This window comes from Apodemus sylvaticus, chromosome 12 (genome assembly GCF_947179515.1).
Source record: "Apodemus sylvaticus chromosome 12, mApoSyl1.1, whole genome shotgun sequence".
In the NCBI taxonomy this organism is placed as follows: domain Eukaryota; kingdom Metazoa; phylum Chordata; class Mammalia; order Rodentia; family Muridae; genus Apodemus; species Apodemus sylvaticus.
In genome coordinates, this window is record NC_067483.1 from 77,199,345 (window position 1) to 77,212,306 (window position 12,962).

A 12,962-nucleotide genomic window follows, 5' to 3' on the forward strand; every position below is an offset into this window, starting at 1 on the left:
TTACTATGATAATAAACTTCCATTATGATTCTGGAAGTACATTTTTTTTCTTACAGTGATTTCAAGTTTCACTTTCTGTACTTGGAGGTAACAATATCAGAGTATTCTGTACTACCTCAATAGCTATCATGTATCTGAAAAAATAACCTCACATAATCTTACTACTTATGTTTGAATTTACATTTTGTTTTGTTTCATGCATTGTCGCCTCGTGTTTTTAACTCAAACCAGCAGCTGTTGATTGTTCAGCAAAACAATTACTCATTTGCATGAAGAACCACAGACATATGTGAACTTAAATTTCCATCCTATCTTGTACACTGTTTTCCCTGTCTCTCCAGCCCAGATTCATTGCTTTGTGGGTGTGTTTCGATTTTCTTTCTCCACTACTTTTTTCTTGAATTTAATCTTGTTAGTTGTCATCCAAGAAATTATAGTATGAATCACAATTTGTAAAAGTAAAATGTTAATAAACATCCTTAGGTTTCTCTTGGAAAGTAAAATTAAAGGCTGGAAAGCATTCCTGATCTACATTTTAAAACCTCTGTGCTTTGTTACCATGTATTGGATGTTTCATTTTCCCATGTCCCAACTTTATTACTCCAGTCTTTACTTACACATGTCAATACATGCAATGCTCTCTGTACTCACCATCCCTCTGCACCCCAGCCTTACACCCAAAAAACGTTTTTTTGCCTCAGACACGTCTGTTGGCATGAGTAATTTTCACCCTACTTTAATAAACATTCAACTTCCCTCTAGCCCTCCACCCACCAGAGGTAGTGAGAAAGAAAGGTTATTAGGATATGGGGGAACTGGGACTGTCATTGGGGGTGATTCCAATCTTCATTGTTCTCACCAAACACAAATCAGCAGATTCAGTCCAGTCCACTCAGCAGACACCATTTTCGAATCAGCAAGGGCAGTTCCATCCAGAAGAAACCTCAAGGCTTGCCAACCAGCTTGATGCCGTGAGAAGCTGCAGGAACCTCATGAGAAGTTCTTTGGCAAGTTTTTCTCTATGACACCACCACAAGTAAAGCTCACAGTGTAATGTAAGACAAACCAATATGTGAATATGTTTGTGTGTGTGTGTGTGTGTGTGTGTGTGTGTGTGTGGTCAATGAAGACTAGGAAGGCTGAACAAAGTGAACCAACTCTCCAGTTCCCACTGTCTGCGGGGTTATATTTATATTCCTTCTAAACATCACATGTCCTTTCCTGTGTTTGCTATAGCAAAACATCCTTTCACATGTGTGCCCCAGCACAGCATCAACTGATGTAAATGACTTTCCAAAGAAACCAGAAGTTTCCACTTCACACATCCTTGTAGAAGATAATTTAGCAAAGACATGATTTTTTTTTCCTTTTCAGTCTTGCCTGAAACTGTCTTTGTTACCCATGTGTAGAATTTTAGGTTGAGTTTTGGTTCGGTTTGGTTGTGTTCAGAACGTTGTGAATATTCTGCTTCTCACCCCACATTATTACTATTGAAAAGTCAGCTAAAAGGCTGTAACTCTTTTAAACATTAATATTTGCCTCTCTCTAGCTGTCTTAGCATTTTTAAATATAGGCAATTTGAAACTTACTCAAAATTAGAATTGTCTGGTATATGCATTTGTGCCCATATTCCAGCTTCAACAATTATCAATATGTTATAACTTTTTGTAATATATACTTGTTTTAATATTTTTAATGGAGTATACATAGGTTGCGATGTTTCATGTGTATATCCAGCTGTGAAGGACCATATCAGCATAGCCACCAAGCTATGAAATGGGACTCTCTACCCTCACAGTTCAGACCTCCAATGTTGATTACATCATGGCACAGGTGACATCATAAATGAGACATGTGCTTAGGAGAAATACCCCAGGGAACTGTCTTGTTCTTCTCACTATAGGGGACACCACATGGCCATCTGAAAATTAGGACTCTAAATCTGCCAGCACCTTCAAAGGTAAATTTACAGGCATTCACAATACATCTCACACACACACACACACACACACACACACACACACACACTGTTTGATTGTTAGTATTGTTAGCTTCTGTATCATTTTTAAAGCTTTACTATCTAGCTGTTGTCAGCAGAATCAGATAGTTCTCTTGGATAATCCATGTATTTTAATGGGCCTTCTCACATTGTTTATTAATTGCTTTGGAAGTCTCTGAATGGCAGTCAGAACCCAAGGTTAACATAAATTTGGTGTAAGAGTGCTTTATGCAAGTACATTTCTCAACCCTTGTCCTAGTGACATAATTAATCAGTGTATGTTCAAGTGGTGTCAGCTGGAGCCTCACTATGCATTTTCCTCTAAATCTCTCACTTAAGGGATGAGCTAGAGCTGTCGCCCCATTACCTCCTGTAGGTTTCACACTTACAGGCTGTCCTCTGCACTTGTGAGCTACACGTTCAATGATCTTCCCCTCATCCACTCTTTAACTTAAAAATACAGTTCATGAGGGAACACATGGCAGATGCCTGGACCATGAACTGTTGCCTAAGCAGTCTAAAGGTAGCCAGCCCGTGGTGGCTTTTCCTAAAGATGCCCAAGTCTATGGAATACTGAGGATCAAACCAGGGATCTTCCATGCACCAGGGAAGCACTCAATCACTAAGCTACAACCCTTTGACTATATATTTTGGGTGTTTTCATTTTATTTGTTTTATGATTTATTAGTATTTGTGTGTGAGAGTGGACAGATGCCACAGTGTGTGTGTTTGTGTGGAAGCCAGAGGACAACTTGTAGAATTTGGTTTTCTCCTTCCACCATGTGAGTCCCAGGTCTTCAGGCTTGGTGGCGGATACCTTTACCTACTGAGCCATCTCACGGCCCACCCACCATCACCCCCAGGTATATTTTAAAACTCAAGTTTATTGATGTATATCAATATTTATTGATGTTTATTGGATGTATAATCTGCATCAGTAGATTGCATCCATTTTAAAGAGGCTAATAAACAAATACATCCGTGTAGACACGACCATAAGCATAACACAGAACATTTCCTGTGCCTGTCCTAACCTCTTTAAAGTGAACCCACATGCCCCATCTCAACCCCAAACAGCTCTGGATCTGCCTTAACCACTTAAAGCTCACAGTTGCTGGTACTTTCATGTTTGACATCACAGAGCATGAAGTCTTTTGTATGGGATTTTTCTTTTAGCATAATGCCTCAGAGATCAATAATCTGCATTGCCACACATAATCAGTATTACTGCTTTCACTGAGAGGTAATTATCATGTACAAATGTACTGTTGTTAATTTATTATTATTATTATTATTATTATAACAATGATGATAATAATAATATCATTGTTGTTACTTATGTGCAAGCATTCATTTAGACATTTCACTCTTGCAACAATAGGACAGGATCAAACAAAGTTTCTACAGATTTGCAACTCTCTTGATCTCTCTCTTTCACTCACGTGTGTCTGTGTGTATGTGTTTGTGTCTGTTTCTATGTCTGTGTGTGTCTGTATATGTCTGTGTGTCTTTGTGTGTATGTGTCTGTGTGTGTCTATGTGTGTTCATCTGTAGTATGCCTATGTCTGTGTGTGTCTCTGTGTATCTGTGTGTCTATGTGTATCTGTATGTGTCCATGTGTGTATGAATCTGTGTGTGTGTCTGTGTGTCTATGTGTGTCTTATGTGTCTATATGTGTGTATCTGTGTGTGTCCAGGTGTATGTCTGTTTGTCTGGGTATATGTGTGTATCGGTGTGTGTCCATGTGTGTGTCTGTTTGTCTAGGTATATGTGTGTATCTGTGTGTGTCCATGTGTGTGTCTGTATGTCTGTGTGTGTGTGTGTGTGTCTGTGTGTCTCTGTGTCTGTGTACATGGATTTAATTCTACTCAGATGTTCTGTCAGTGCTAGCCACTCCCACTGCCCACTGAACCCCCATTCTTCACCCAGCTCTGAGCTAGCTGGGCTCTATTGAGCTTGCTTTCCCCATGTTATTTCTTATCTCACAGGACTCACACTTGCCAGCCTGTCTCCAATGTGTGAGAACAGTTCTTTGTACATTTGGATGACTCTTTGGTTACCAGAAGCCTCAATCCTTCTTGTACAAAGTAAAGCTCCCTGAATCTTTTTTTGCAATTATGTGGGTTGTCTTTTTGTAATCAACTTTTTAAAGATAAATTTTATATACATTAAGATCCAGAATTTAGGTATACAAGTCTTTGGCTTTGACAAATGTATGCAAACATAATCAACACCACTCTCTCCCCAGAACCTCCCCTTACCTTTGTATAATCAGTCTTCATCTGCACCTCTCTGTCCTAGAAGCCACCAAGCTGATCTCGGTTGCTATGGAGTAACCGTGCCTGTTACACTTTTCCAGATATTGGGAGCCAGTCTCTCCTTTGTATGTAGCTCCTTTCACCAACAGGGTGTCTGTGGGGTCCATTCATGGGGTTCATATATTGCATTTTCTTTATTACTAAGCAGTATCCTGTTGGGCGAATGAACCACAGTCCGCTTCCCAGTTCCCTCACTGGCCAGTCAGCGTGTTTCCTGTCCAGGACTGCTATGTAAAGCATGAGCCTGCCATGCAGGTCTTCAGTGATACTCCTTTCTTTCTTCTCCCTTGAGATGTGGCTAGAGCCTGCAGGTTGCTGTCTGTAAGAAGCCTCAGCCTGATTTAAAGATCCTGTCTCATCTTCAGGTCAGACCTTCCCTCCCTGAACTTTAGGGATGTGGGGAAGAGGGCAGAGAGTGATGGCCTGGTGTCCTTCTTCTCCCATTGGTGGGGTACAGTGGGACTGTGCACATGTATGTGTACATACATTTGGGGGGAGGTACACATGTTCACATGCATGTGTGTAGTGGACAGAGATAGGCATGAGGTGCCTTCTTCAGAAACTTTTCACCTTATTGTTTGGGACAGACTCTCTCATACAAGCTAGACTACATTACTTTGTTGAGGCTAGCTAGCTCTGAGGATCTGTCTGGTCCTTCCTCTTCCTGCAGTGGAGTGGGGTTAGAGCCATATATCACCATGCCAGCCTTTTCCAAACTCATGTCCTCATGCTTGTGTGGCAAACATGTGATTGAGCCATCTCCCCAGCCCTGAGATGCTCCTTTTGATGCCTCTGTTCTCCCGTCTTTCTGATCCTGCCAGTCTAAGGGAATAGGAGAAGACTCAAAATGCAGGTGCAAGGCCTGTTGCTGGCATTACTGCTGAGTTTGGTATGCTCGTCTTCACAGCTAGCTCTCTCTCTCTTTCTCTCTCTCTCTCTGCCCCGGTTCTGTTCTGTGTGCTCCTGGTCACCTCTGCTTTAAGATGTGTGGGTTTTCTGGAGGAAGTTCATCCTCACCCACATCCCGCTCAGGCCCTGCTCCTGCTTCTGTGTGGTCTCCTCCGTTGAAGCATTTCTCCTTCAACAGACAGACATGCCATGGATACACCACAGTTTCCACACCCTCGTACAGAGAGTCGGTTCCTCCGAGGCACTCTCAGGACCAGAGGACCGTGGTACGCGCCACACTAAGGGCCCTGCAAGCTTCTCCTCATCCGCACCTTCTCAAGATGACACACAACTGTACGAGAAGCGCCACATGTCCGGAGGCAATGAAGCTCTGTTGCTATGCACTTCACTGGGTCTCCAGATGGGCAATGGGGTGCCAGTGTCCCTTATGTGGCGCCCCACTTTCTGTATTAATTGTCTTGGAGACTGCACCTTTTTTCTTTAGATCCAGGAGATGAAGAATTTGCATGTGGGAGAAGCTCTGGGAAGGCATCATTTCCTACTTAGAGAACAATGACCCGCCCTCCCTCTCTCCTCTCCCCAGTAATCTCTTTAGAATAGTTTGTTTGCAGGGTGGGGATTGTGGGTAGCAGGGGCTGCTTAGCTGCCTTTCATAACCTCCTCCGAGGGGATTACTGGGCCCCAGTGTTGGCAGCTGTCTTTAGATGGTGAACTATTACTGCCTCCCATTCTCAGAAGGATCCCCAAGGAAAAAGCAGGAGTCCCATCCAGTATCTTCTTCTACAACCAATAGTTCAACTCTATTCTGCTATCAGCTATCCAAACATGAAGACAAAGGTTGACTCAAAACAACGTATCACTTCATCTTGTGCTATGTTCAATCCTTTGAAAAAGTTAAATAAACTTTGAAACCATCGAATAAGGCTTTAAGACTGGAAGCACTCAGCATGGAATGCAATAACGTAGAATAAGCTGATTCAGTGCCCTTCTGTGCTAAATGTGCTCCGTGGCGAACGAATGAAAGGGAAGACAGGGTGCTTTCTTTTGGTTTCCAAGAAGCAAGAAGGGGGGGGGGGGGGTAGAAGAGAAGCAGGGGGAGGTGGAAGAGAAGAGACTGGTTACAAACAGTGAGGGACTCTTTGCTTTCATTCTTGGCTCCCATGGTCACCGCCTAGGGCACCACAGGCCTCTCCGGGGAGGGCTGGAAGTTGGCAAACATCCTTTATTCTCAGAACAAGTTGGAGATGCAGCCTCTTGGAGAGGGACTGGGACCCATGGCTGGAGGAGGCGGCATTCCTAACCAGGGGAAGCAGGAGGAGAGGACGGAGCTTTCAAGTGTAATCAACCTTCTCCTGGCGCCCCTACCTCCCCCCTTACACAGGCGCACACATTCAATGAAGAAAACAAGTTCAGCAAAGCAGACTTAGCCTGCCGCAGGCAGAGAAACAAATTTCACCTCACCGTGAGAAGCTGGGTTTGCAGGTGAGTGCTACCCACCTTGTTCTTGGGTGAAGCTTGAATCTGGACTTTAGAATATAAATCACATCTAGGGGTACTGTGACAACTAGGTAAGTTGTACCTTTACTTATTTTTTTTTATTTTCTATATTCTTTGTTTACAATCCAAAAGCTTTCCCCTTTCCCGGTTCCCCCTCCCCATATGTCCCATAAGTCCTCTTCTCTCCATCCATTCTCCTCTCTTTTCCCCTCCCTTTTCTCTGTCCTGGTACTCCCCTACAATGCTGGATCAAGCCTTTCCAGGATTAGGGCCCTCTTCTTCCTTCTTCATGGGAATCATTTGATATGCTAATTGTATCTTCAGTATTCAGAGCTTCAGGGCTAATTAATATCCACTTATCAATGATTGCATTCCATGTGTGTTCTTTTGTGATTGTGTTACCTTGCTGAGGAGGATAGTTTCCAGTTCCATGGCTAGGTTTTTTCATGGAGAAAGCCATCTAAGATCTATTGCCCACCTGCTTGCCAAAGTGCCTCATAACTCAGTCACCAAACCAAGCACTATTGTGGATGCCAAGAAATGCTTGGTGAAGGGAGCCTGATAAGGCTGTCTTCTGAGAGGCCTTGCCACAGCCTTGCAAAGACAGAGGTGGATTCTCACAGCCAACTACTGGACTGAGTGTGGGGTCCCCAATGGAGGAGTTAAAGAAAGGACTGAAGGAGCTGAAGGAGTTTGCAACCTCATAGGAAGAACAACAGTATCAACCAACTAGACCCCCATACACACACAGCTCCCAGGGTCTAAGCCATCAACCAAGGAGTACACATGGCTCCAGTTGCATATGTAGCAGAGGAATGCCTTGTCGGGCATCAATGGGAAAAGAGGCCCTTGGTCCTATGAAGGCTTGATAGATGCCCCAGAGTAGGGGAATTGAGTGGAATTGAGTAGGAGGTGGGAGTGGGATGGGTGGAGGAACGTCCTCATAGAAACAGAGGGAGGGCAGATGGGATGGAGGTTTGAGGGGGGACAACCAGGAACGGGGATAACATTTGAAATGTAAATAAAGAAAATATCCAATTAAAAAAAAAAAGAATCTAAATCAACCTGACTTGAATTAGGCTTCAAATTAGAGCTGCCTTGTGTCTGGCCTTATTCCCACCCCACCCCCTTTCTTGACATTTCAGTTGGTTTTTTTGTTTTTTGTTTTTTGTTTTTTTTACTTATTTGCTTTACATTCCTCTCACTGACTCCCTCCCTCTCACCCCCCTCCCACAATCCTTCCAACCTTTCCCCCTTCTCCTCTGAGTAACACCCCCCTCCCCCTTCCCTTACCTGGCATTTTAAGTCTCTGTGAAGCTAAGTGCTTCCTTCCTCTCCCACTGAGACCAGACAAGGCCGCCCAGCTAGAAGAGTATATTCATTCATTGTACGGGCAACAGCTTTTAGAATAGCCCTCGTTTCAGTTGTTCGGGACCCACATGAAGACCAAGCTGCACATCTGCTACACATGAGCAGGGAGGCCTAGGTCCAGCCTGTTTATGTTCTTTGGTTGGCAGTTCAGTCTCTGAGAGCCCTAAGGGTCCAGGCTAGTTGACTCTGTTCACCTTCCTGTGGAGTTCCTAGTACCTTAGTGGCCACAATCCTGCCTCCTAGTCTTCCATAAAAGTCCCCAAACTCCATCCACTGTTTGGCTGTGGGTGTCTGCCCTCCTTTAATGTTAATCTTTTCCTGAATTATTACCACCAGTGCCTTAGAGAGAGCAACTGTCCTCTATCCTGTACATATTCTGTGCTGTAGCCCTAAGGTGAGTATTGGCAGGGACTCATGTTAGGTCTCAAGCTTAACATATCAAAGATGTGTTCCTTTCTGGGGGTGTTAAAAGGTAGAAGTGAGGGTTTGGATGCGGGGACTTCATCTGACTAGGCAGTTTAAAATTTAATGAAATGAGATTGCAGACCAATCGGTGACCAATGACCTAAAGCCACCACCCTGGCCTGACTCTTTCAGGTTATCTGTGGTACCTGGAAGACACCTGCTGTACTGTCTCCAACGCATGAGGAAGATGGACAGAAACATGGTGAGGGGACCTCTGTATAAGCAGTTCGACTTGGAGAGAAAGAGTACCAGGCAAGCTGAAGCCAGACTCAGCCTTAGACTGCAAAGGCTGGAGGTCATCTGTCTCTATCACATGAAATCACTCGCCAGGGAGCAGAGGCAGCTTCAGAAGGAACTGCAGCGCCTGCAGCAAGGTGAGGCGCCATCATGAGGGGTGATAGACCCCCAGGTCCAGTCCTAAGGAGCAATTTACTGGGGCAGGTGGGGGAGGGCAGCAGCCCCAGACTCACGGTGGGATGCTTCTTTGCATTGTCAGGTAGCTGAGTGTTTATAAAATCAATATAAAAAGAAATAACGTGTGCTTTTATAGATCTCATTTAAAAAATATTCTCAATGCTAAAACAGAGTTATTTCTACAGTAAGAACGGAGCATGGGAAGTCTCCTGTTCCTGTTAAAAGGCTCAAGTGTTGTGTGAGCAGAACCTAGGAGCAGGAGAGGTGATGTAGGAAAGGGAAGTCGCCAAGTGATGCTTAGCAGGGTACCAGCTGACCAGCTTGGCAGAAAGGAAGGGTGTGTGCAAAGGGATAGAAAGAGTATGGTTTGCCTCAAATGGTTTCATATTGCTGATGTGCTCAGGCAGTTTCAGAACCCCTGCTAACCAGGCAGTGGCTCTAGCCATAGCTTCACAAGGGCAGAGCCCACCCTACAGGGACTGGGTGCAGGGGATTCCATGTTCACGGTTTAGAGACATGGCTGACTACGGTGCTTGAGACACAGCCAGAGTAGACCTGATAGGAATTCCAAATGCAGGGCTTGGTGGAAAAGGCTTGAACTAGGCCATCGCCAGGAGACGAGGATGGGAAGACCAGTCTTTCAAGACACTGGGAAAGTAGAAATGCCAGGGTTCCGTGGCGTGATACATCCAAGCAGAGCAAACTGCGGCTCAAGGCAGTCCGTCAAACATTCAGGCTAAACGGGATAACTAGGCAGACTCAATGCCATGCAGCCGAGAAAGATGATGCCTCCAAGAAAAGAGATGTTCCTTTCTGAGCCTATTGGCTCTGCTCTGCTGTCTGAGAGCTAGTAGATCCTTTCTTTTTTTTAAATTAAAAAAATCATTAATTTTTTTAATTGAAAAAAAAAATCTCAATATAGCCCCAAGGAGACAATAAAGCAAAGGACTCAAAGAAGTGACCCAAAAAGTTTGATGTGACATTTATGCTGCTTGTTTGGTTCTGAGCAATTATCCCTGTTACCTAACACATTCTAAACACAATTGGGTGCTTCTCGGGACGGGAGTGGTCCTGGGTTTTGTTTGGTGGTGGTGGTTTGGTATGTGTTTGGTTGATATTCTTGGCTGGGATTTCTGGTTTGGGTTTAGTAGGGAGGCAGTTAACCTAGTACTCAGGTCTAGTATCCTGAATCCAGGGCCTTTTTCACGTTTGGCAAGCAATCTACCACTAAGCAACACCCCTAGCCTTATCTACCAGAGCTTGAAGTGATCTCATTAAAACACAAACCAATGCAAGATTTTCCATTCCAAATGACTCAGTCTTCAATGCCTTGAAAAGTAATAGGGTTAGTGTGTTCTCTTCTGCTGTGACTACAGGGACCAGGAACATCACCTGGAAAAATGCAAAGTTCACTGAATCCTGGCCTCAGGCAGCTACAAACTCTTGCCACTGGTAGAAGGCCAGGCACACAACTGTTCATGCCTGATTATTTTCTTTTTTAAACATTTGTGCCTGCCAAGTAAAACATTAGAACAAAGCCCACCAGGCCTGAGGCAGTTGCAACATCTGATCTTGCTGTCTAAATCCTCTCTGACATGTTCTAGGCAAACAGTCCGACCTATGGAACCTTGCTGTTTCCATTCACAGTATCAGAGTATTGCAACATGTATGTGAAGGGAACCCAGCATCCTCACACCACGTACCAGCTCTCTGAAAGCCCAGATCCCGGCATCCATTTTCCTCTCCTATTATACTCATTTTCTAGGGCTGCACAGTAGAGTACCAAAACCACACAGTTCAACCCATATGCTTCACTGTGTCAACCTCTGAAGCAGAGAAGTCAGAATGGGCACGTGAGCAGGGATGGTCTCCTTTGGTGTGAGGCAGGAGCGGGCTTTCTCTCTGATGTATAGATGACAGGTTCCTTCACCCTGCCCAATCTGCATGTCTGCTCAGATTGCTGTTGTCACAAGGGCCCCATCACAATGGTCAGGACCCACCATAATGTCTTCTTATTAATTTGATCATCTCTACAAAAAGCCCATCTGCAAGCAATGTCACAATTGCAAGTACTAATGACTAGGACCCAAAACAAATGAAAGTTTACATAATACAGTCCATATTAACTTATTTTAAACTTTATGTGCACATAGGTGGATGTCTGAGTAGGGTATGAGCATGTGTGTGTGTGTGTGTGTGTGTGTGTGTGTGTGTGTGTGTGAATATTGACAAAGACCAAGACCAAAAGGGGACGTCAGAGCCCTTGGAGCTGGAGTTAAAGATGTTTGTGAGCCGTGGATGTGGATGCTGGGATCCAGATTCTTGGTCCTCATGATTGAGCATCAAGGTCTCTTAACAGATGAGCCATCCTTCCAGCCTATTGTCTGCTAATGATTTCTTGACAGATATCATCAAGAAAAGGTTCTCTTCTTATGTGGGGCATGAACCTCAAAAGAGATCAAAAGATGTTGTCACCTTCTCGCCACAAATGGGACAGAGGCATGCAGTCCCAGAGCCTAACATTAGGTAAGAGTATGATTCGGTGCTTGCGTATGACACTGAATCCCACTTCCCAACCAATCTCTCTAAATCACCCCCTTCCGTCTGAGAACACACCCCCTTCCGTCTGAGAACACACCCCCTTCCGTCTGAGAACACACCCCCTTCCGTCTGAGAACACACCCCCTTCCGTCTGAGAACACACCCCCTTCCGTCTGAGAACATTCTTCCTGCTCCTTCCACGACAGATACTCTCCTGCCCCTCACCCTCTGTGCCTTCTCACCACGTCACCACTTCAACTGAAACCACACTGAAGGGAGCCACACTCTAATGACCAGAAAGGTCTAAGTAGGAGTTTCTTAATTTTTCAAAGACGCTCACTTCTTCCTTTTCATCTTCCCCCTCAACTCCCCAGAGTACTGAAAAACAATATTACTCAAGAAGTTAAAACAAAGATTCGGGAGCCCGCTTTACACGACCCTGCCCTCAGAGATGCCCGGAGAAGCCAAGAGCGTCTTCCATCTCAAGGTGAGAGAACCAACTGCCGCAAAGAAGGGAACTCACAAGGCCAGGAGGGAGAGCCCACGAATCCCCTGAAGGGCATGGACTCCAGCAAGGCTGTCTCTGTCCCATGTCACGACCAAGATCTGTCCACCAAGACAGAAAACAGCCATGTGTCCAGCCCAGATGGTGAGCTAGGATCAGCATTTGCTGATGAGACCCAATCCGAGAATGCCAATCAAAAGCCACAAGGAGATGCTGAAGTGCAAATTCCCCCGAGCTCCACGGACGACACAGGAAGCTTCAAAGGTGAATGCGCAAAACCAACCTTCCTAGAGTTGTTCGAAAAGGCCAAGAAGGCCCACTATCTCCGCCACAGGGTGCCCCCCGAGTCGGAGAGATTACTTAGCATTGGGGAGATATTTGGACACGGAGATTACTCTCTACCCAGAGCAGGGGAAACGCTGTGAGAACGGCACCAAGTCCCTTCCTCTCTGGCTGTGTAATGTCGCCTGACCAGAAGATATTCTGTAATCACTATGGAAATGTGACCCTTCACATAGCGGCCATAGCAATGCACAGAAATAAACAGAAATGAGTGACAAACTTTCTTTCGCAACCTCAGGGCCCCCTGCCCTTTTATATGGTCTCTTTCTTAATAAACAAAGCTACTATGAAAAGGAACGAGAGGGAAAATGTTAGAAAAATATTTTAAGGTGCAAACCTAGGCTTATTTTGAAAGAGAAGACAGTCTTGTTCGTCTGAAGGTCTGTCCTGTGTAGGAGATGCTTATGGGGCCACCTGCTGGCCAAACGGCAGAGCTAGTTGCCTAGGTTTCCTTTCTTCAGGGGTTTTCATGGGAACCCAACTGAAATCATGTACAAAGACATGGTCTCCAAATAAAACCTGTTCTTGCCACAGCTCTGTTCTCCTTTTGAAGCATCTCCTCTCATCTCCCTTTTGTTTCTCCTTCCTTCTCTCCATCCCC

The 12,962-nt window shown here is 44.8% G+C and overlaps 1 protein-coding gene across 1 annotated transcript; it reads left to right on the top strand.

Moving 5' to 3' along the window:
* Positions 1-4,597: 4,597 nt before the first annotated feature.
* Positions 4,598-12,847, top strand: Ccdc190 (coiled-coil domain containing 190). The gene is made up of 6 exons (XM_052200335.1): positions 4,598-4,682; positions 6,608-6,794; positions 8,431-8,488; positions 8,692-8,933; positions 11,379-11,499; positions 11,889-12,847. Exons 4-6 carry the CDS (start codon positions 8,738-8,740, stop codon positions 12,442-12,444), a joined length of 873 nt encoding a protein of 290 aa, XP_052056295.1. The 5' UTR covers positions 4,598-4,682; positions 6,608-6,794; positions 8,431-8,488; positions 8,692-8,737; the 3' UTR covers positions 12,445-12,847.
* Positions 12,848-12,962: the final 115 nt, after the last annotated feature.

Excerpts from the sequence above, each read along its gene's own strand:
- Ccdc190 (XM_052200335.1), top strand. The coding sequence starts at position 8,738 with ATGAGGAAGATGGACAGAAACATGGTGAGGGGACCTCTGTATAAGCAG. Across the intron at positions 8,934-11,378 it reads ACTGCAGCGCCTGCAGCAAG|ATATCATCAAGAAAAGGTTC; the intron begins GTGAGGCGCCAT and ends ATTTCTTGACAG. Across the intron at positions 11,500-11,888 it reads GTCCCAGAGCCTAACATTAG|AGTACTGAAAAACAATATTA; the intron begins GTAAGAGTATGA and ends TCAACTCCCCAG.